The following is a 23,171-nucleotide window of genomic DNA, read 5'->3' as shown; positions in this document are numbered from 1 at the left end:
CCCTCCTCCACAGCGGTGGACCGAGAAGGAGGAGGGGCAGCTTCAGGTGCCGAGCAACCATGGGCACTGGTGGTGACAGGACCGGCACCTTGCCAGGGCTCGGGGGTCCCGGACGCTCCTCCGAGCCGGGCCAAGGGGCAGTCCCTCCGGACGTGCCCCATCGCCTGGCAGAGGTAGCACCAGGCCTCCCCCGTCAAGTAATGCACCCGGTAGCGGGCTCCATAGTAGGGGACCACAAAGGACCCCTCGAGCGCCTCTCCATCACGCACCGCCGGCGGCAGTTGAAACTGCACTTGCTGGCGGAACGAGAGGACGTGACGGAGGGCGGGGTCCTTGCAGCCCAACGGGAGAGGGCTGATGACGGAGATAGGGCGCCCCAGGGCAGAAAGGGCAGGCAACAGGGCGGCATTGGGCAGGAAGGGAGGGACGGAGGTCAGGATCAAGCGGACCCCCAGGTCGTCCAAGGGCTCCAGGGGCACGAACACGCCCCCCACCGCCAGACCCGTCTCTACGGCCTCCTGGGCGGCGGACTCCGACGCCAGGAAGAAAACTACCCTCCTTCTGAGCTAAATGAACCCAAAGTTATGGAGACAGATATGAGTCAAGGAAGCCAGCAGAGTATCAGAAACCTGAACAAAATCTCTGACTGAATGAGCTCAGGCGTTTGGGCAGAAGCTGAGGTGGTTCAAAAGTATTGGATTTTTTTTAAGCAGAATTTTTTTATTGTTTCTTTAAACAATCAAACAAAGCAAGCAGCAAATATTTGGCCACACATTTCTGAAACCCCAAACCACGTTCAGGTTTTGGCAGACTAATTTCAGCTTTTCAATTAAAAAAACCACAACAAATTTTGAAGGAAAGCAGACATTGTCCGTGATTATTTTCTGCTTTTTAAAAACCCCTAGTTTTCGATCCAAAAAAAGTTTTGATGGAAAATATTTGTCCAACTCTTTTAATGAGCTTTAGTGACTTTTAGCACTAGCTGATGCTGAGAACCAGTGACACCTTGTCAAGAAGTTTTCTCAAAACTGGGTTTGTGCCAAGATGTGGAAGGTTTATTTTTCCCAGGGCCGCCAGTGGGGAGGGGGTCGGGGAGCAAGTAGAGCAATTTGCCCCGGGCCCCGCAGGGGCCCTGTAGTGAGTCGGTGTGGCTCCCCTCCTGCCCAGCAGAGGGAGCTGCCCTGCCAACACCTCAGTGGGCGGAACTTCCGCCCCCAGTCCCCGCCCCCCGGAAGTCAAGGGGCGGGGCAGGAAGTAGAAAAGGCGCACGCCCAAGCTCAGTCAGCACCCAGCCATCGCCGAGAGCAGACGTGCCTGCGGGAGCTCCCGGCTGGGAGCCCTCCTCGGCCCAAGGTAACTGCCCTGCCTGGCCAGAGCTTCCCCGCGCCCACTACCCAGAGGAGCCCGCGGAGCCTACTCGGAGCCCGTACTGGGAGGAGCCCCCAGGATTGCCGAGTGCCCGCTACGAGGAGGAGCCCCCTCGGCCCTGCTGTTACCCAGAGGAGCCGCCCGAGCAGTCCTGGCCCAACTTCCCAGAGGAGCTGCCGGACCTGCCGCCAAGCCCCCCCCCCGGAGCCGATGCAGACCGACTGGCCTGAATCGGGTGCGACGGACGAGGTAGGCCCTGAGGGGGAGATGGAGTGTAGCCCGGGGGTAGCCGACCCTTGTCCGGCTGAGGGCACTGATGTGCCCATGTCAGTGTGTTGCGGCTAGGATCCCCACTGACTGCAGCGGGTCCACGCCGCTGCTAGGGCCCCGGGCTGGGACACAGTGGAGTGGGTGGGCCTGTGTCCCCCCTGCCACCCCACTCACGGGTGGCAGTCTCCCCCTCAACCCAGCGCTCCGGCATAGAAGCTTGCACTTGCCTGTTGCTGCTCAGTTCCTGCTGCAAGGATCTGAGCCCCCTGAGCAATTGTTTGCTGCCCCGCCCTGATCGAGGGCTTGGGCTTTATAGACTTGAACTGCTGCTCAGCCCTGCCTGAGGGTCTGAGCTCTGCTTCTTGTTACTGCCCACCCTGAGCTAGGGCTTGGGCTTCCAGACTGAACTGCTGCTCAGCCCTGCCTGAGGGTCTGAGCTCTGCCTCCTGCTGTTGCCCCGCCCTGCTCCAGAGGGCTAGGGCTTATTGAACTGCTGTTGCCCTGCCCTGCTTCAAAGGGCCAGGGCTTATTGAACTGCTGTTGCCCTGCCCTGCTCCAGAGGGCCAGGGCTTATTGAACTGCTGTTGCCCGCCCTGCTCCCGAGGGCCAGGGCTTATTGAACTGCTGTTGCCCGCCCTGCTCCCGAGGGCCAGGGCTTATTGAACTGCTGTTGCTCCGCCCTGCTCCAGAGGGCCAGGGCTTATTGAACTACTAGTGCCCTGCCCTGCTCCAGAGGGCCAGGGCTTATTTGTATTGCTGTTGCCCTGCCCTGCTCCAGAGGGCCAGGGCCTATTTGTACCGCTCTTTGCCTAGCGCCGGCACCAGAGGGCCCGGCGATCTAACGTTGTTCTCAGTGACTCCTACAGGCTAGCAGGCGAACAGAAGTGAGTCGGTGCGGCTCCCCTCCTGCCCGCTGGAAGGTCGAGCCCCGACCGACCGATTACAGGCCCCCATGAGAATATAGTATTGCCATTTTTTTTATGGAAGGGGCCCCTGAAATTGCTTTGCCCCAGGCCCCCTGAATCCTCTGGGCGGCCCTGCCTGTGCCAACCGAACTATAAACCGGTATTTCAATGAAGATCAGAAATGCCAATATATAGAGCTTTCCAGTTGGTGAAGTGCTGGAAAAAACAGCTGTTACTGTATTTTGGATTACAAATATTTGCACTGTAAAAATGGTAAAAGAAATAGTATTTTGCAATTCACCTCATACAAGTACTGCAGTGCAACCTCTTTATTGTGAAAGTGCAATTGACAAATGTAGAATTTTTTTTGTTACATAATTGCACTCAAAAAAAAAACCCCAACCAATGGAAAACTTAGAGCCTACACATCCTCTCAGTCTTACTTCTTGTTCAGCCAATCGCTCAGACAAACAAGGTTGTTACATTTACGGGAGATAATGCTCCCTGCTTCTTATTTCCAGTGTCACCCGAAAGTGAGAAGAGGCGTTTGCATGGCACTTTTGTAGGTGGCAATGCAAGGTATTTACGTGCCAGATATGCTAAACATTCACATGGTCCTTCATGCTTTGGCCACCATTCCAGACGACATACTAACATATTCATGATGCTCGTTAAAAAAGTAAGGTGTTAATGTAATTTGTGATTGACATTCTTAGGGGAGAATTGTGTATCTCCTGCTATGTATTTTACCTGCATTCTGCCATATCTTTCATGTTACGGTAGCCTCGGATGATGACTCAGCAAGAGTTGCTCATTTTAAGAACACCTTCACTGCAGATTTGACAAAATGCAAAGAAGGTACCTGTGACGCTCTGTACCTCGGGGAAGCACCCCCATGTTCATCCTTATAAAAGGATTGTGTGGTATCCAATGCAAAGTTTGTCATGTTGGGTGTCTTCGGAAGGGTCATGATGCACCAAGGATTGTTGTTATAGTGATGTTATAGTAATTGTTGTTGCAGTAATGTTACAGTAATGTTATAGGTTATAATTTCATGTATATAGTTATGAGGCTGAAAATGTATCCTCATGGCTTAAAATAAGCCCAGGCAAAAACTCTCTAAGAGCAGAGGGGCAGTTCACACCTCATCAAGGCATGCATGGGACACACCCAGCCCAGCCTCACAGGAACAAAGGATGCTGGCCTAGGCAGCAACAAAAGGATGTGTTGGACTCTCGGGTGAGTCACCCTCCTTCCTTTGGTTAGTTTGGGACTGCGACGAGGTAATGCTCACCTGACTCTGAAGTGGGGGGACAAAGCCAAGAGGGAAGAAAGAACATGATAAAAGGGAGAGATGTTTGCCAGGCTCTTCTTCTCTCTTTCACCTACATCTATAGACACCACCACCAGCAAGCGACTGAAGCGCTGATCAAAGGGGAGAGCCTGGCTGAAGAGCAACCAGCCAGCCTGTGGTGAGAAGCATCTAAGTTTGTAAGGGCACTGAAAGTGTTCATATCAGCTTAGAATGGGTTTTTATTTTATTTCATTTCACCAAATCTGACTTGTTTTGCTTTGACTTATAATCACTTAAAATCTATCTTTATAGTTAATAAATTGATTTGTTTATTCTACCTGAAGCAGTGCGTTTGGTTTGAAGTGTGTCAGATTCCCCATGGGATAAGAAGCCTGGTACATATCAATTTCTTTGTTAAATTGACACACTCATATAAGGTCCCAGTGTCTAGTGGGCATAACTGGACACTGCAAGATGGAGGTTCCAAGGGTTGTGTCTGGGACTGGAGATATTGGCTGGTGTCATTCGGTTGCACAATCCAAGGAGCAGCTTACATGCCAGAGGCTGTGCAGTTATTATTTGTAAATCATTCTACATTTGTAAGTTCAACTTTCCAGATAAAGAGTTGGCACTGCAGTACTTGTATGAGGTGAATTGAAAATACTATTTCTTTTCTCTCTTTTTTACAGTAAAAATATTTGTAATAAAAAATAAATATAAAGTGAACACTGTACACTTTGTATTCTGAATTGTATTTGAAATCAATGTATTTGAAAAAGTAGAAAACATCCCAAACACTGAAATAAATTGTATTCTATTATTGTGTAAAGGGACGATTGCTTGTGCAATTAATCTTGAACGATTTTTATCTCATAATTAATCACAATTTCTTTTAATAACTTGACAGCCCTACTCCCCACCACTACCATGCAGCCACCTGTGGGGTGGAAGAGAGGAGATGAGAGACAGAGCACAGAAACTCATGGGCTGTGTAATAGAAAAATTAATAATAATTGGAGATATACCAAACTCCTAGAACTGAACGTGACCTTGAAAGCTCATTGAGTCCAGCCCCCTGCCTTCACTAGCAGGACCAATTTTTGCCTCAGATCTCTAAGTGGCCCCCTCAAGGATTGAATTCATAACCCTGGGTTTAACAGGCCAGTGCTCAAGCCACTGAGCTATCCCTCCCCCCAAAGGGGAAAGGAGTGTAGAAGAGGAAGTGAGGAAGAACCTGTCTCTAGTCACAGCAGTTGGGCATATTACAGGTTCAGGGGTAATTAGCTGAGATGAAGATCACCCGGAGTGACGGGGAAAAGAACACCACACTTCATAAAGGGATCCCTGAGTGGCTGCGGGATCCATTCAACACCAAATCCCACAAATGGGATCTCTGGTTACCCAGCACCCCATTGTGCTGTAGCGGGGCAGAGGGATCAGAGCGATCAGCGATAGGGAGGGTCTCTCACGTACTGCTCCCTGCAGCACAGATCCTAAGTACTGTGCTGAGGCACTGCGGCCAGCACTGACTGCGAGGGGAGATCACCCCCAAAAGAGCCCCCATCCTGCTCCCTACAGCACAGGCCTGTACAACTGCATGGGGGAAATGGGGTCAGAACTGACACCATGAGAAGAGTGACACTTACTGTGACCCCGAACCAGCTCCGTGCAGTACAGACCCTTAGCACCATACTGGGATGCTCCCAAGGTCCCATTCTGCCACAGAGGAGTCTGCCCACAGATAACTAGATGCCAACTGGTAGAGGGAACAGGGATGCCCAGCGTTATATGGCAATCCTCTGGGTGAGATATAAGCACAATAGTTCACCAAACATGGCATGTGAGGTCTCTACCAAGAGACAGCAGCCAACTTGTCACCCTAATGGGGGAAGATATTTGGATGGGACATAGTTGAAGAGAGATATAAAATGTAGAATATGAGGCTCCAGAAGTGCTGAAGTGAAGCTTGTCACCTGCGCCATGGCAATCCCTTCAGCTGAGTCAATCAGCACATAGAACAAAGCACAGCCATGGAGACAGGCTGTATTCACTGTCTGGGCCCAGTCGGGACATGACAAAGACAAAGGACCCTCAGCACTAGTCTCTGAAGAGAGACCTCCTCTGGGAAGAGACAATGGTCTGTACCTACAAAGAAAGAGGAGAAGGGGACAAGAGCTCCCTTTCACCCAGGAGGCGGTTGACAGCGTTTGTCTCAGGAACAGGAGATCACAGCCAAGCCTGGAGTAAAACCCTGGAAGGACTGTGGGGTGAGCGTTGCTCTACCAGACAGAAAAGTATCTTGTTCAATGAGTCTAAGATCTAGTCAGCGTGGTATGATTTTATTGGCCATGGAACCATTTCTTTCCAACCTGTCTCCTTGCTACCCCTCAAATCGCTACACTCTGTGAAATCACTTGTCCTTGGTGTGACTATGAAGGAATCTAGGGCTGTGCGTTTATTGGGGCAGAGATGGGAGGTGGAGCTGGTCACCTTGAGACCCTGTTCCTTTGGGAGCAGAAGATCTGTGACTGCTGTGAATGCCCAGAGAGACAGGGACTGGATGCTGCAAAGGGACTCTTGGAGGGCCGAAAGGGGAAGTGTCCCTATTGCCAACCTGGAGAGAGATCACCCCCCACCACACAAGGTGTAGAGTGTCGCCGAGGGAGTCGGGGAGCTGACCCCCAGTGGGCACAGACAAGGCTTCCTCATGCTAGGGGCCCATGGCACCGCACTAGGGCATTAGGGCCAGCACAACTGCAAAGGGAGAGAGCCCCTGTCATATACAGACAGTTAAGGGTTAATACCTCTTTTTCCTGTAAAGGGTTAAGAAGTTCACCTAGCCTAGCTGACACCTGACCAGAGGAACCAATGGGGGGACAAGATTGTTCAAAAGGAAGGAGGGAAGTTTTCCTTTGTCTCAGAGTCCGTTAAAGTTCTGTGCCGGAGTGAAAAAGATCAAGGAATCACCCGGGGTAGTGAGTATTAGAGAAGAAATAAATAGGTTTATGTTTATTTTTTTGTGTGACTTGTCTTGTGCATTAGAGGGATAATCAACTTGGGATTTCTTTTGTGTAACTAAGGTTTTGCCCAGGGGAACATTCTCTGTGTTTTGAATCTATTGTCTGTGAGAGAAGCTTGTATGCTCTCTCCCAGAGGTTTTCTTTACACCTTTCTTTCCTTAATTAAAAGTCTTCTTTTTAAGAACCTGATTGATTTTTTCCGTGTTTTAAGATCCAAGGGGTTTGGATTGGTGTTCACCAGGAAATTGGTGGAGAAGACTCTCAAGGTTATCCAGGGAAGGGTTACGGTACTTGGGAGGGAGAGATTTTGGAGGGGTGGTGGGGGAGATAGAGTTTCCCAAACGACTCATAAACAGCTGTTTTAAACTATTTGGGTGGTGGCAGCAACCAGATCTAAGCTGGTAATTAAGCTTAGGGGTTTTTATGCAGGTCCCCACATCTGTATCCTAAAGTTCAGAGTGCGGGTGAAACCTATGACAGACCCCTACTGACACACCCCTACCTGCAGCACAGGCCCTCTTTGGGGCCAGCACTGACATCAAGGGGAGAGCATGACCGTCCCCTACTGAGCCCCCACACTGCTCCTTGCAGCACAGGCCCAAAGAGCAAAACAGGCTAATAGGGTCAGCACAGACTGAGAGGAGAGGGCTCGCTACTTGAACCCCCATATTGCTCCCTGAAGCACAGGCCCCAAGCACCATGCTGGGGTCAGTACTGGCTGTGACAGGACAATGCCCCGTAATGTGCTTCCCACCCTGCTCCCTGAAACAGGCAGAGTGGTAGATGAAGGTTACCTGAGCACACAACACCGGCATCTTCTCCGTGGTTACAGTTATTCGTTCCCCAAGGCCGAGCACTGCAATCAGAGAGGGCATTTTCTGTCCCTGCACAGTTGACGTCATCCAGCCAGATACGGTCAGATCCTTGCCCAAATCGAGCCCCTCCTGGGGCTGATTGCGCCGTCCCACAGCCTAACTGCCTGCACACAACTCCGGCATCAGTTATGTCCCAGTCATCATCACATATGGTTCCCCACTGCTGGTTGTAAAGCACCTCGACTCTCCCAGCGCACCGACTCAAACCATTCACCAGTCGGAGATGAGCCACTTCTGAGTCTGCAAACATCCAAGGGAAGAAACGCTCAGAGAGTTTCCTGTGCATCTGATCTCTTATGTCCCTGGGGAACGTAGCGCCTCCCACCAATGGATCTGACTGGTCTCTACACACAGCAACTGCCTGTCAAGGGCTCCGCACTACTGGCCATGCTAATCACTTGAGCAATGTTGAAGTTTGTTCACTCCTCTCCCAGACAGCTCTCACTCCTACTAGAACACTTAATTTAAAAGATCACCCCCAGCACTGCTGGCAGGAACCTCCTGGGGAGCAGATTTACACCCTCACTCCTGGCGCTGGTATTCATAGATACACAGGGTAACAGAGATATTGACTTGTGACATACCCAGAAGAAGAAGACTCCCCCCACTGACATGCAGCCACTTCTGGGGTAAGACAGGGCAGCTGAGAAACAGGACAGGGAATATGTAGGCTGTGTAGGACAGGAAGTGAGGAAGAATTGCGTCTCCTGTGCCCAGCTCTTGGGGAAGTTACAACTTCAGGACTTATCTCCTGAAATGCAAATCCGCCGGTACCCAGTGATTGGGACCTGGACTCTTGAGAAATTGGCCCTGGATTTTTAATTGGAGTGAGCGGCTGTAGGCTCCATTGACACCAAATCCAACCGGTGGGAGCTACAGTTACCCAGGTCCCCATTGTGCCGCAGAGAAGTCTGGCCCAGAGATAAATAGACTCCAACTGGCAGAGGGCACAGGTTTGCCTAGAGTTATACCGGGATCCCCTGGGTGAGATATATGCACAATAGCTCACTAGAGATGCTATGTGAGATCCCTACTGAGAGACAGCAGCCCACTCGTCACCCTAACGGGGGCAAGATGTTTGGATGGGACATAGTTGAAGAGAGCTATCAAATGTGGAATATGAGACTCCAGAAATGCTGAAGTGAAGCTTGTCACCTGCACCATGGCAATCCCTTCAGCTGAGCCAATCAGCACATAGAACAAAGCACAACAGTGGAGACAGGCTCTATTCACTATCTGGGCCCAGTCGGGACATGAGAATTTACAAAGACAAAGGACCCTCAGCACGAGCCTGTGAAGAGAGACCTCCTCTGGGAAGAGACAATGGTCTGTACCCACAAAGAAAGAGGAGAGGGGACAAGAGCTCCCTTTCACCCAGGAGGCAGCTGACAGTGTTTGTCTCAGGAACAGGAGATCACAGCCAGGCCTGGAGTAAAACCCTGGAAGGACTGTGGGGTGAGCGTTGCTGTACCAGACAGAAAAGTATCTCGTTCAATGAGTCTAGGCTCTAGTCAGCGTGGTATGATTTTATTGGCCATGGAACTGTTGGTGTCACTAGGCATAAATCTAGGTAACTTGGGGGGAGTGGAAAACCACAAGTGTCAATGAGGCCCCTGCTCTGGGTCTAAGTGAGCCGCAGTAACTCCATTTTGGAAACTTTAACCAACCTACATGCTAACAGCCTAAAAGCAGAATATGTGAGAGTCAGCTTTTCTAGCAAACAGCTGCAGTCCTGCTTAAACTAGCAAAAGTAGTGATAAGGGGGGAGGAAAGGGGGAGAAGTCTTCATGTGCCTGAGCTGACAAGGCCAATAGATAAACATGCGGATGAGAACTTTTCTAACACGCTATAATGTAATGTTTAAAGGAACTGCTGTTGGGAAAGGAGGGGTGAGGGGGAAAACAAAACAAAAGGCTTACACAAACAGCTTAAGATATAAATACTGGGACCCCGCCTGCACGCGGGTGTGCAGGATTTGAGAATGCTTTTTCTCCCTGGCACCTTTTTGAGCTCAAATAAACTTGGTTTGCTTCTCCACCCTGGTGTGTTAATTACTGCGACGCACACCGGGCAACGAACCCCTGCTGTTGCTCCGCCTCGGGCCCTTTGAGCCAGCAACAGAACCATTTCTGTACAACCCGTCCCATTGCTGCCCCTCGAATCGCTACACTGTGAAATCACTTGTCCTTGGTGTGACTATGAAGGAATCTAGGGCTGTGTGTTGATTGGGGCAGAGATGGGAGATGGAACGGGTCACCTTGAGACCCTGTTCCTTTGGGAGCAGAAGATCTGTGACTGCTGTGAATGCCCAGAGAGACAGGGACTGGATGCTGCAAAGGAACTCTCGGAGGGCCGAAGGGTGAAGTGTCCCTGGCCTATTGCCAACCTGGAGAGAGGTCATCCCCCACCCCACAAGGCCTACAGTGTCGCCGAGGGAGTCGGGGAGCTGACCCCCAGTGGGCACAGACAAGGCTTCCTCATGCTAGGGGCCCATGGTACCGCACTAGGGCATTAGGGCCAGCACAACTGCAAAGGGAGAGAGCCCCTGTCATAAACAGACAGTTAAGGGTTAATGCTTCTTTTTCCTGTAAAGGGTTAAGAAGTTCACCTAGCCTAGCTGACACCTGACCAGAGGAACCAATGGGCGGACAAGATTTTTCAACAGGAAGGAGGGAAGTTTTCCTTTGTCTCAGAGTCCATTAAAGTTCTGTGCCAGAGTGAAAAAGATCAAGGAATCACCCAGGGTAGTGAGTATTAGAGAAGAAATAAATAGGTTTATGTTTATTTTTTTGTGTGACTTGTCTTGTGCATTAGAGGGATAATCAAATTGGGATTTCTTTTGTGTAACTAAGGTTTTGCCCAGGGGAACATTCTCTGTGTTTTGAATCTATTGTCTGTGAGAGAAGCTTGTATGCTCTCTCCCAGAGGTTTTCTTTTCACCTTTCTTTCCTTAATTAAAAGTCTTCTTTTTAAGAACCTGATTGATTTTTTCCTTGTTTTAAGATCCAAGGGGTTTGGATTGGTGTTCACCAGGAAATTGGTGGAGAAGACTCTCAAGGTTATCCAGGGAAGGGTTACGGTACTTGGGAGGGAGAGATTTTGGAGGGGTGGTGGGGGAGATAGAGTTTCCCAAATGACTCATAAACAGCTGTTTTAAACTATTTGGGTGGTGGCAGCAACCAGATCTAAGCTGGTAATTAAGCTTAGGGGTTCTCATGCAGGCCCCCACATCTGTATCCTAAAGTTCAGAGTGCGGGTGAAACCTATGACAGACCCCTACTGACACACCCCTACCTGCAGCACAGGCCCCCTTTTGGGGCCAGCACTGACATCAAGAGGAGAACGTGAGCATCCCCTACTGAGCCCCCACACTGCTCCCTGCAGCACAGACCCAAAGAGCAACACAGGCTAATTAGGGTCAGCAGAGACGGAGAGGAGACGGCTCTCTACTGGAACCCCCATATTGCTCCCTGAAGCACAGGCCTTAAGCACCGTGCTGGGGTCATTACCGGCTGTGAGAGGACAATGCCTCGTAATGTGCTTCCCAGCCTGCTCCCTGAAACAGGCAGAGTGGTAGATGAAGGTTACCTGAGCACACAACACCGGAATCTTCTCCGTGGTTACAGTTATTCGTTCCCCAAGGCTGAGCCCTGCAACTGGAGAGGGCAACTTCTGTCCCTGCACAGTTGACGTCATCCAGCCAGATACGGTCTGATCCTCGCCCAAATCGAGCCCCTCCTGGGGCTGATAATGCCGTCCCACAGCCCAGCTGCCTGCACACGACTCCAGCATCAGTTATGTCCCAGTCATCATCACACACGGTTCCCCACACCTGGTTGTACAGCACCTCGACTCTCCCAGCGCAGCGACTCGAACCATTCACCAGTCGGAGAGGAGCCACTTCTAAGATACCTGAGTCTGCAAACACCCAAGGGAATAAACACTCAGGGATGGTGCTTGCTCCGTATAGTTTGCTCTGGCTCCCATTCAGTCCCAGTGTGGCAGACAGGCGGGCTCAGCGGGGCTGGGAATGGGACACTGTGGGGTTCCTCTCTGGAGGTCACCAGTTCTGATCCAGCCCCAAGCATGGGGGAATGGCTGACTCGTGGGATGGAGAATGGGACACAGGGTCTTTCTCTCCAGGGGATGCTGGCTCCGGTACAGTCTGTGCGAGGGGGATGAACTCATGCAGTACATTGAGGGAAGGAGACCTGGGGCTTCTCCCCCGGAGGGCACCATTTCCCGTTTCGTCCCAGCTCAGCCCAGTGGCTGGTGTGGGGGGAACAGGCACTTGGGCTTTCACGTCTGGGGCCCTGGGCCCAAGCTGGTAGTGAGTGCAAGTCGCAGCCATTGCAGCTCTCTGATGCCCAAAATGTGAAATGAGCTGCTGGGGTTAATTCCCCTCCATGACAGGACAGGTGTGTGCAGGCCAGGCCAGCCCTCAGTCTGGGCGGCTCCCAGCTGAGGGGCCAATGGGAAAAAACTAGTCAGAAGACTGAACTGCCCTTTGCCCCTGCCTGGGCTTCCTCCCCGTCTGCGCCCCGATGCCCCTGCCTGACCAGAGCCACCACCAGCAGCAGCCTCACGGGGCTGTAGTTCTGCTCCCCAAAGCCTCCACTGGACTTGACTCGCCTCCTCCATATTCCCCACACAGACAGGGCCGGCCCCGTGCTGAACTGAGCACCCTCCTGTGGCGACGGCACCTCAGCAGCCCACCCCCTGGTACCCCACCCCCACCTCTCACAGGCCACATCACGGCCCCCAGTGTCAGTACACAGCATCTCCATTTGCCCTGTGCAGGGGTGGGGCCACTCACCAGCCACAGCCAGAGCTGAGATGATACAAGTCTAACAATAACTAAAGACAAAATATCTGTTGGGGCAGATCCTACCCCAGGGTAAATCTGGGGTCACCTCAGAATGACACAGCTCAAACAGCCGCTGCCAGAGCACTCTGCCACACAGCCCGCCTTGTTAACAAGTCACTGGTGGGGAAACTAGGACACGTAGTGAGGAAGCAATGGGCTGAGACCATGGGGTGAGTCTGGTGGAGGCCGGCATTTGAACCCAGGTCTCCAGTCCTACACTTGAATGACTAGATTAAATAACCTTAACTTGTCCCTTCCTCACCCCAATTTATGAGAGAGCTGCACCCTGCAGCATGCACCCCACACATACAGACAGACTCCACACCCTCTGCCTATGTTTGTATTTACCTGTCATGGGGAATCCTGTCATGGAAGCTGAAAGAAAGCAAAGAGATGAGGTAAGTGTCTGTCTCTATGGCTGGCAGGGCCGGCTCCAGACCCCAGCGCGGCAAACACGCGCGTGGGGCGGCCCTTTCCCGGGGGGCGGCAGGCTGGGCCGGCGGACCGGCCGCAGGCCTGCCTGCGGGAGGTCCACCGGAGCCCCGGGCCGACCGGACTTGCCGCAGGTATGACTGCAGAGGGGGCGCTCGTCCCGCGGCTCGGCGGGACCGCCCGCAGGCATGACTGCGGCAGCTCAAGCGGAGCCGCCCGACCTGCGAACCGTCCGCAGCCGCGGGAGGTCCAGCCGAGCCGCGCGACCAGCGGACCCTCTGCAGTCATGCCCGCGGGAGGTCCGCTGCTCACGCGGCTCCGGGGCGCCTCCCGCGCATGACTGCTTGGGGCGGCCAAAAAGGTAGAGCCGCCCCTGATGGCTGGACACCTTGGGGATCTCCAAACATTGGCTAACGTAAGCCGTGGCCTGAGTGAGCTCTCAGCTGCCATCTCTTGATGCACTGAGAGAAAAGACTCAGCTGCACATTGTATTTCAGTGACCTATCTACTGCCTCTCCAGGAGGTGGACTGACCCTCCTGCCTCTCCTGTCAGCGTTGGTCACATCTACACAGAAGTGCTACAGCTGCAGAGCTGCCACTGTGCCACTGTAATGTTTCCAGTGCAGAAGAGCCCTAAGGAGCCGGCAAAATACAAGTCCTGGTGGGCGACGTCAGAACCAGTGACACTGCACCAGCCCTTCCAAACTCAGCCACCTACTTTCACACTGCCTGCACCTCTGAAGGACCCCTGCTCCCCTCAGGCCTGGCTCCCCCCAACCTGGAGTTTGACAGCCCCACATGCTGTCTAATGGAGTGCTAAACTGTATTATACTGCTCAGCCACTAGGTGGTGCTGTGTGTAAAATACAGTAATTCCTCACTTAACGTTGTAGTTATGGTCCTGAAAAATGCGACTTTAAGCAAAACGATGTTAAGCGAATCCAATTTCCCCATAAGAATTAATGTAAATAGGCGGGATCAGGTTCCAGGGGGAAAAAAATTTGCCAGACAAAAGGCATTATATACATTTTAAACAATTTTAAACAAGCAATTTAATACAGGTATTAAACAGGATGGCAGCTCCCCATCAGCTCCCCTGCCCCACCCCAGCGCCTCCCATCCCCCGGCGGCCCCCAGGAATCAGCACCTTCCCCGTACTCCCCTCACCTCTTGCCAGTGGCAATCAGCTATCTTGTGGTGCACAGCCTCCCCCCTTCCTCCCTCCCAGTAGTTTCCCCAGAAATTGAAATTAGGGAGGGTGTTTGAATTTATGGGGGGGGTCAGAGCCGATGAGATATAAAAAAGAGATATGAATAAAGTAAATGTTTTGTTAGGCTAATTCAAATTTAACATAAGGATAACACAAGTTATACCAAAACACATAACAGGTCTAGATTTCTAACATTGTATAATTTTTTTAAAAAAAATGTATTTAATTTAAATTGACTTTTGAAAAGTAAGCCATCATGGGATAAGGGGAAAGTCCTCTCATGGATCAATATCTGGTTAAAAGGTGGGAAACAAAGGGTAGGAATAAATTATCAGTTTTTCAGAATAGAGAGAGATAAATAGTGGTATCCCTCAGGGGTTGGTACTGGGACCAGTACTGTTCAACATATTCATAAATGATCTAGAAAAATAAGTAAACAGTGAGGTAGCACAGCTCAAACAGCCACTGCCAGAGCCAAAATTTCAATCAGTCTTACTGGGCAAGGGTGAGCCCTTCGGATGCTGGATGGCTGGGGATTTCCACCGGTATCCCACAGCCAGAATGCCCTGCACTCTGCCACACAGACCGCCTTGTTAACAATTCACTGGTGGGGAAACTAGGACATGTAGTGAGGTAGTGATGGGCTGAGACCATGGGGTGAGTCTGGTGGAGGCAGGACTTGAACCCAGGTCTCCAGTCCTACAATTAAATGACTAGATTAAATAACCTTAACTCATCCCTTCCTCACCCCAATTAATGAGATAGCTGCACCCCGCAGCATGCACCCCACACATATGGACAGACTCCACACCTTCAGCTTATGTTTTGTATTTACCTGTCATGGGGAATCCTGTCATGGAAGCTGGAAGAAAGCAAAGAGATGAGGTAAGTCTCTGTCTCCATGGCTGGTCACCATGGGGATCTCCAAACATTGGCTGATGTAAGCCGTGGCCTGAGTGAGCTCTCCCCTCACATCTCTTGATGCACTGAGAGAAAAGACTCAGCTGCATGTTGTATTTCAGTGACCTATCTACTGCCTCTCAGAGAGGTGGATTAACACTCCTGCCCCTCCTATCGGCGTCGGTCGCATCTACACAGAAGTGCTGTATCTGCAGAGCTGCCATCGTGCCACTGTAATGTTTCCAGTGCAGAAGAGCCCTAAGTAGCGGGCAAAAGACAAGATCTGGTGAGCGACGTCAGAACCAGTGACACTGCACCAGCCCTTCCAAACCAAGCCACCTCCTTTCACACTGCCTGCACCTCTGAAGGACCCCCACACCCTGCTCCCCTCAGGCCTGGCTCCCCCCCGACCTGGAGTTTGACAGCCCCACATGCTGTCTAATGGAGTGCTAAGCTCTAGTATACTGCTCAGCCACTAGGTGGCGATGTGTGTAAAATACTGTAATTCCTCACTTAACGTTGTAGTTATGGTCCTGAAAAATGCGATTTTAAGCAAAACAATGTTAAGAAAATCCAATTTCCCCATAAGAATTAATGTAAATAGGGGGGATCAGGTTCCAGGAAAAAAAATTTGCCAGACAAAAGGCATTATATACATTTTAAACAATTTTAAACAAGCAATTTAATACAGGTGTTAAACAGTCTGGCAGCTCCCCATCAGCTCTCCTGCCCCCCCCCTTCCCAGTGCCTCCCACCTGCCGGTGGCCCCCAGGAATCAGTGTCTTCCCCCTACTCCCCCCACCTCCTGCCAGTGACAATCAGCTGTCTTGCGGCGCAAAGCCTCCCCCCTTCCTCCCTCCCTCTCAGTGGTTTCCCCAGAAATTGAAATGAGGGGGGGGGTGTTCGAATTTACAGGGGGGGTGTCAGAGCCGATGAGATATAAGGGGAAAGTCCTCTCATGGATCTGGTTAAAAGGTGGGAAGCAAAGGGTAGGAATAAATTATCAGTTTCTCAGAATGGAGAGAAATAAATAGTGGTATCCCTGAGGGGTTGGTACTGGGACCATTACTGTTCAACATACTCATAAATGATCCAGAAAAATGAGTAAACAGTGAGGTGGCAAAATTTGCAGATCATATAAAACTATTCAAGATAGTTAAGGACGGAAGAATCCCAATTGGAAAGAGTCCAGCGGAGGGCAACAAAAATGATTAGGGGGCTGGAGCACATGACTTATGAGGAGAGGCTGAGGGAACTGGGATTGTTTAGTCTGCTGAAGAGAAGAATGAGGGGGGATTTGATAGCTGCTTTCAACTACCTGAAAGGGGGTTCCAAAGAGGATGGATCTAGACTGTTCTCAGTGGTACCAGATGACAAAACAAGGAGTAATGGTCTCAAGTTGCAGTGGGGGAGTGTAGCTCCCTTTAGACTGGGGCAAGAAGCATGGGCTGATGAGGGAAAGTAGGCTCAGCTGTGGCCATGCTCCAGTCAGGCCCAGCTGGCCTCTAAAAGTAGTGGTATCCCTGAGGGGTTGATACTGGGACCAGTACTGTTCAACATATTCATAAATGATCTAGAACAATAAGAAAACAGTGAGGTGGCAAAATTTGCAGATCATATAAAACTATTCAAGATAGTTAAGGACGGAAGAATCCCATTCACTGTTACAGACTAGGGACCGAATGGCTAGGAAGCAATTCTGCAGAAAAGGACCTAGGGGTTCCAGTGGACAAGAAGCTGTATATGAGTCAGCAGTGTGCCCTTGTTGTCAAGAAAGCTAACAGCATTTTGGGCTGTATAATTAGGGGCATTGCCAGCAGATCGAGGGACGTAGTCATTCCCCTCCATTCGACATTGGTGAGGCCTCACCTGGAGAAATGTGTCCACTTTTGTGCCCCACACTACAAGAAGGATGTGGAAAAATTGGAAAGAGTCCTGCGGAGGGCAACAAAAATGATTAGGGGGCTGGAGCACATCACTTATGAGGAGAGGCTGAGGGAACTGGGATTGTTTAGTCTGCTGAAGAGAAGAATGAGGGGGGATTTGATAGCTGCTTTCAACTACCTGAAAGGGGGTTCCAAAGAGGATGGATCTAGACTGTTCTCAGTGGTAGAAGATGACAGAACAAGGAGTAATGGTCTCAAGTTGCAGTGCGGGAGGTTTAGGTTGGATATTAGGAAAAACTTTTTCACTAGGAGGGTGGTGAAGCACTGGAATGGGTTACCTAGGGTGGTGGTGGAATCCCCTTCCTTAGAGGTTTTTAAGGTCAGGCTTGACAAAGCCCTGGCTGGGATGATTTCGCTGGGGATTACTCCTGCTTTGAGCAGGGCGTTGGACTAGATACCTCCTGAGAACCCTTCCAACCCTGACATTCTATGATTCTAAGTCCCAGGCAGACTGCAAAAAGTTACAAAGGGATCTCACAAAACTGGGTGACAGGGCAACAAAATGGCAGATGAAATTCAATGTTGATAAATGCAAAGTAATGCACATTGGAAAACAATCTCAACTATACATACTGTGACAGACTCAGGCCAGTGGGGTACAGGAATCTGGTAATAATTGGAGATATACCAATCTCCTAGAACTGGAAGGGACCTTGAAAGGTCATTGAGTCCAGCCCGCTACCTTCACTAGCAGGACCAATTTTTGCCCCAGATTCCTAAGTGGCCCCCTCAAGGACTGAACTCACAACCCTGGGTTTTACAGGAGTCTGGTAGAGGGCAAATATACTGGTCACTGGATGAGTAGTTTTCCGTTCCCTAAGTGACCAGAGCAGGGGCTGCAGTAGAGTAATCAGGAACCTGCTAGAACCAATTAAGGCAGCCAGCCTGATTAGAACACCTGCAGCCAATCAAGGCAGGCTAATCAGGGCACCTAGGTTTAAAAAGGAGCTCACTCCAATCAGGCGGGGAGGAGCCAGAGGAGAGGAAGTGCGTGTGAGGAGCTGGGAGCAAGAGGCACAAGGAGCTGAGAGTGAGAGGGTGTGCTGCTGGAGGACTAAGGAGTACAAGTGTTATCAGACACCAGTAGGAAGGTCCTGTGGTGAGGATAAAGAAGGTGTTTGGAGGAGGCCAAGGGAAGTAGCCCAGGGAGCTGTAGGTGTCATGCAGCTGGTACAGGAGGCACTATAGACAGCTGCAATCCACAGGGCCCTGGGCTGGGACCCGGAGTAGAGGGCGGGCCCGGGTTCCCCCCAAACCTCCCAATGCCTGATCAGACACAGGAGAAGTTGACCCAGACTGTGGGGAAGATCACTGAGGTGAGCAAATCTGCCAAATAAGCGCAGGACCCACCAAGATAGAGGAACTTTGTCACAATACAAAATGATGGAGTCTGAATTAGCTATTAAACACTCAAGAAAGATCTTGGAATCATTGTGGATAGTTTTCTGAAAACATCCACTCAACGTGCAGTGGCAGTCAAAAAAGCAAAGGGAATGTTGGGAATCATTAAGAAAGGGATAGATAATAAGACAGAAAATATCATATTGCCTGTATATAAATCCATGGTACGTGCACACCTTGAATATAGTGTGCAGATCTGGTCACCCCATCCCCAAGAAAATATAGTGGAATTGGAAAAGGTACAGAGATGGGCAACTAAAATTATTAGGGGTATGAAACAGGAGGAGAGATTAAAATGACTGAGAATTTTCAGCTTAGAACAGAGATGACTAAGGGGGGATATGATAGACGTCTATAAAATCTTGACTGCTGTAAAGAAAGTGAATAAGGAAATGTTATTTAATCCTTCACATAACACAAGAACTAGTAGTCACCCAATGAAATTAATAGGCAGCAGGTTTTAAAAAAACAAGAGGAAGTACTTCTTCACACAACATACAGTCAACCCGTGGAACTTTTTGCCAGGGGATGCTGTAAAGACCAAAACTATAATAGGATTTTTAAAAGAACTAGATAAATTCCTGGAGAATAGGTCCACCAGTGGCTATTAGCCAGGATGGGGAGGGATAGAACACCATGCTCTGAGTGTCCCTCTCCAAACCCCTAATCATTTTAGTTGCCCTTTTCTGAACCTTTTCTAATGCCAGTATATCTTTTTTAAGGTGAGGAGACCACATCTGTAAGCAGTATTCAAGATGTGGGCGTACCATGGATTTATAAAAAAGGCAATAATATATTCTAAGTCTTATTCTCTATCCCATTTTTAATTATTCCTAACATCCTGTTTGCTTTTTTGACCTCCTCTGCACACTGCGTGGCCATCTTCAGAGAACTATCCACGATAACGCCAAAATCGTTTTCCTGACACGCTGTAGCTAAATTAGCCCTCATCATATTGTTTGTATAGTTGGGGTTATTTTTTCCAATGTGCATTACTTTACATTTATCCACATTCAATTTCATTTGCCATTTTGTTGCCCAATCATTTAGTTTTGTGAGATCTTTTTGAAGTTCTTCACAATCTGCTTTGGTCTTAACTATGTTGAGCAGTTTCGTGTCATCTGCAAACTTTGCCACTTCACTGTTTACCCCTTTCTCCAGATCATTTATGAATAAATTGAATAGGATTGGTCCTCGGACTGACCCTTTGGCACCACCACTAGCAGGGGCGGCTCTAGGATTTCCACTGCCCCAAGCAGGGCAGCACGCTGTGGGGGGGGGCACTCTGGCGGTCACCAGTCCACGGCTCCGGTGGACCTCCCACAGACATGCCTGCGGAGGGTCCGCTGGGCCCACGCCTCTGGTGGACCTCCCGCAGGCATTCCGGCGGATGCTCCACCAAAGCCGCGGAACCAGCGGACCCTCCGCAGGCACATCTGCGGGAGGTCCACCGGAGCCGCGGGACCAGCGGACCCTCTGCAGGCATGCCTGCGGGAGGTCCACCGGCGCTGCCTGACGCCCTCCCGCGGGACGCCGCCCTAAGCGCGTGCTTGGCGCGCTGGGGTCTGGAGCCGGCCCTGACCACTAGTGACCCCTCTCCATTCTGAGAATTTACCATTAATTCCTATCTTTGGTTTCATGTCTTTTAACCGGTTCTCAGTCCATAAAAGGACCTTCCCTTTTATCCCATGACAACTTAATTTACATAACAGCCTTTGGTGAGGGACCTTGTCAAAGGCTTTCTGGAAATCCAAGTACACTGCATCCACTGGATCCCCCTTGTCCACATGTTTGTTGACCCCTTCAAAGAACTCTAATAGATTAGTAAGATACGATTTCCCTTTACAGAAATCATGTTTACTATTGCTCAACAGTTTATGTTTTTCTATGTGTCTGACAATTTTATTCTTAACTATTGTTTCAACTAATTTGCCTGGTACCGACATTAAACCTACCGGTCTGTAATTGCCGGGATCACCTCTAGAGCCCTTTTAAAATATTGATGTTACATTAGCTAACTTCCAGTCATTGGGTACAGAAGCTGATTTAAAGGACAGGTTACAAACCTTAATTAATAGTTCTGCAACTTCACATTTGAGTTCTTTCAGAATTCTTGGGTGAATGCCATCTGGTCCCGGTGACTTGTTAATGTTGAGTTTATCAATTAATTCCAAAACCTCCTATAGTGACACTTCGATCTGTGACAGTTCCTCAGATTTGTCACCTACAAAAGCTGGCTCAGGTTTGGGAATCTCCCTAACATCCTCAGCTGTGAAGTCTGAAGCAAAGAATCCATTGCAGTTTCTCTGCAATGACTTTATCGTCTTGAAGTGCTCCTTTTATATCTCGATCATCAAGGGGCCCCACTGGTTGTTTAGCAGGCTTCCTGCTTCTGATTTACTTAAAAACCATTTTCTTATTACCTTTGAAGTTTTTGGCTAGCTGTTCTTCAAACTGCTCTTTGGCTTTTCTTATTACACTCTTGCACTTACTTTGGCAGTTTTTATGCTGCTTTCTATTTGCCTCACTAGGATTTGACTTCCAATTTTTAAAGGAAGTCTTTTTATCTCTCACTGCTTCTTTTACAGGGTTGTTAAGCCACGGTGGTTCCTTTTTAGGTCTTTTATTGTGTTTCTTAATTTGGGGTATACATTGAAGTTGGGCCTCTATTACGGTGTCTTTAAAAAGCGCCCATGCAGCTTGCAGGGATTTCACTTTAGTCACTGTACCTTTTAACTTTTGTTTAACTAACCCCCTCATTTTTGCATAGTTCCCCCTTATGAAATTAAATGCCACAGTGCCATCTCAACTGCTGTTGAGATGTTCTTCCCACCACAGGGATGTTGAACGCTATTGTATTATGGTCACTATTTCCAAGCGGTCCTGCTATAGTTACCTCTTGGACCAGCTCCTGAGCTCCATTCAGGATTAAATCTAGTGTTGCCTCTCCCCTTGTGGGTTCCCATACCAGCTGCTCCATGAAGCAGTCATTAAAAGTATCGAGACATTTTATCTCTGCATTTTGTCCTGAAGTGAAATGTCCCCAGTCAATATGGGGATAATTGAAATCCCCCACTATTAATAAGTTCTTAATTTTCATAGCCTCTCTAATTTCCCTTAGCATTTCATCATCACTATCACTGTCCTGGTCAGATGGTCGATAATAGATCCCTAATGTTATACCCCATGCCAGAAGCTGTGCAGTTATTATTTGTAAATCAATCTACATTTGTAAGTTCAACTTACCCCAAGGATGCTGTGTTTGCTCCTCTGTCACCTGGAGAACTCCCTTGTGAAACTCCTCGTTAGCAGCCTCTGTTCGCAAAAAAAAAAAAACCAAGCTCAAATGCTGAGTTCGTGGAGTATGTACATAAGCCATACTAAAGACTAACCCACAGTAACTGTCTCCAGTTTGTGAGGGACCCCATGGAGCCAGTCTCTAGGAAACAGATAAATGCATGGAGGTTAAGTCCATTAATGACTATTAGCCAGGATGGGTAAGGAATGGAGTCCCTAGCCTCTGTCAGAGGGTGGAGATGGATGGCAGGAGAGAGATCACTTGATCATTACGCTTGTAAATTCAATCCTTGAGGGGGCCATTTGGGGATTGGCCCTGCTTTGAGCAGGGGGTTGGACTAGATGATCTCTTGAGGTCCCTTCCAACCCTAATATTCTATGAGTCTATTACCTGTTAGATTCACTCCCTCTGGGACACTTGGCATTGGCCATTGTCAATAGACAGGATACTGGGCTGGATGGACCTTTGGTTTGACCCAGTATGTTCTGAGCTAAATGAACCCAAAGTTATGGAGACAGATATGAGCCAAAGAAGCCAGCAGAGTATCAGAAACCTGAAAAAAATCTCTGACTGGATGAGCTCAGGCGTTTGGTCACAAGCTGAGGTGGTTCAAAAGTTTTGGATTTCTTTTAAGCAGAATCTTTTTATTGTTTCTTTAAACAATCAAACAAAGCAAGCAGCAAATATTTGGCCACACATTTCTGAAACCTCAAACCATGTTCAGGTTTTGGCAGACTAATTTCAGCTTTTCAATTAAAAAAACCACAACAAATTTTGAAGGAAAGCAGACATTGTCCATCATTTTTTTCTGCTTTTTAAAAACCCCTAGTTTTCAAACCAAAAAAACTTTTGATGGAAAATATTTGTCCAACCCTTTTAATGAGCTTTAGTGCCTTTTAACACTAGCTGATGCTGAGAACCAGTGATACCTTGTCAAGAAGTTGTCTCAAAACTGAGTTTGTGCCGAGATGCGGCAGGTTTATTTTTCCCAGGGCCGCCTGTGGGGAGGGGAGCAAGTGGAGCAATTTGCCCCGGGCCCCACAGGGGCCCCCATGAGCATATAGTATTGCCATTTTTTTTATGGAAGGGGCCCCCGAAATTGCTTTGCCCCAGGCCCCCTGAATCCTCTGGGTGGCCATGCCTGCGCCAATCGAACTATAAATCGGTATTTCAGTGAAGATCAGAAATGCCAATATATAGAGCTTTCCGGTTGGTGAAGTGCTGGAAAAAACAGCTGTTACTGTATTTTGGATTACAAATATTTGCACAGTAAAAATGGTAAAAGAAATAGTATTTTGCAATTCACCTCATACAAGTACTGCAGTGCAATCTCTTTATTGTGAAAGTGCAATTGACAAATGTAGAATTTTTTTTCTTACATAATTG

The 23,171-nt window shown here is 49.3% G+C and overlaps 1 protein-coding gene across 1 annotated transcript in view; it reads right to left on the bottom strand.

Annotated features, from left to right (window-relative positions):
* Positions 1–23,171, bottom strand: part of LOC123350274 (deleted in malignant brain tumors 1 protein-like) — a 156,901-nt gene that overhangs the window by 49,674 nt on the left and 84,056 nt on the right. The window contains 3 exon segments of the mRNA XM_044988767.1: positions 5,936–5,941; positions 7,652–7,972; positions 11,321–11,650. Of these exon segments, the coding sequence (XP_044844702.1) occupies positions 5,936–5,941; positions 7,652–7,972; positions 11,321–11,650 (657 nt within the window).

The sequence above is a fragment of the Mauremys mutica genome, chromosome 15, assembly GCF_020497125.1.
Source record: "Mauremys mutica isolate MM-2020 ecotype Southern chromosome 15, ASM2049712v1, whole genome shotgun sequence".
In the NCBI taxonomy this organism is placed as follows: Eukaryota; Metazoa; Chordata; order Testudines; family Geoemydidae; genus Mauremys; species Mauremys mutica.
This window is presented reverse-complemented; position numbering and strand designations above follow the sequence as displayed.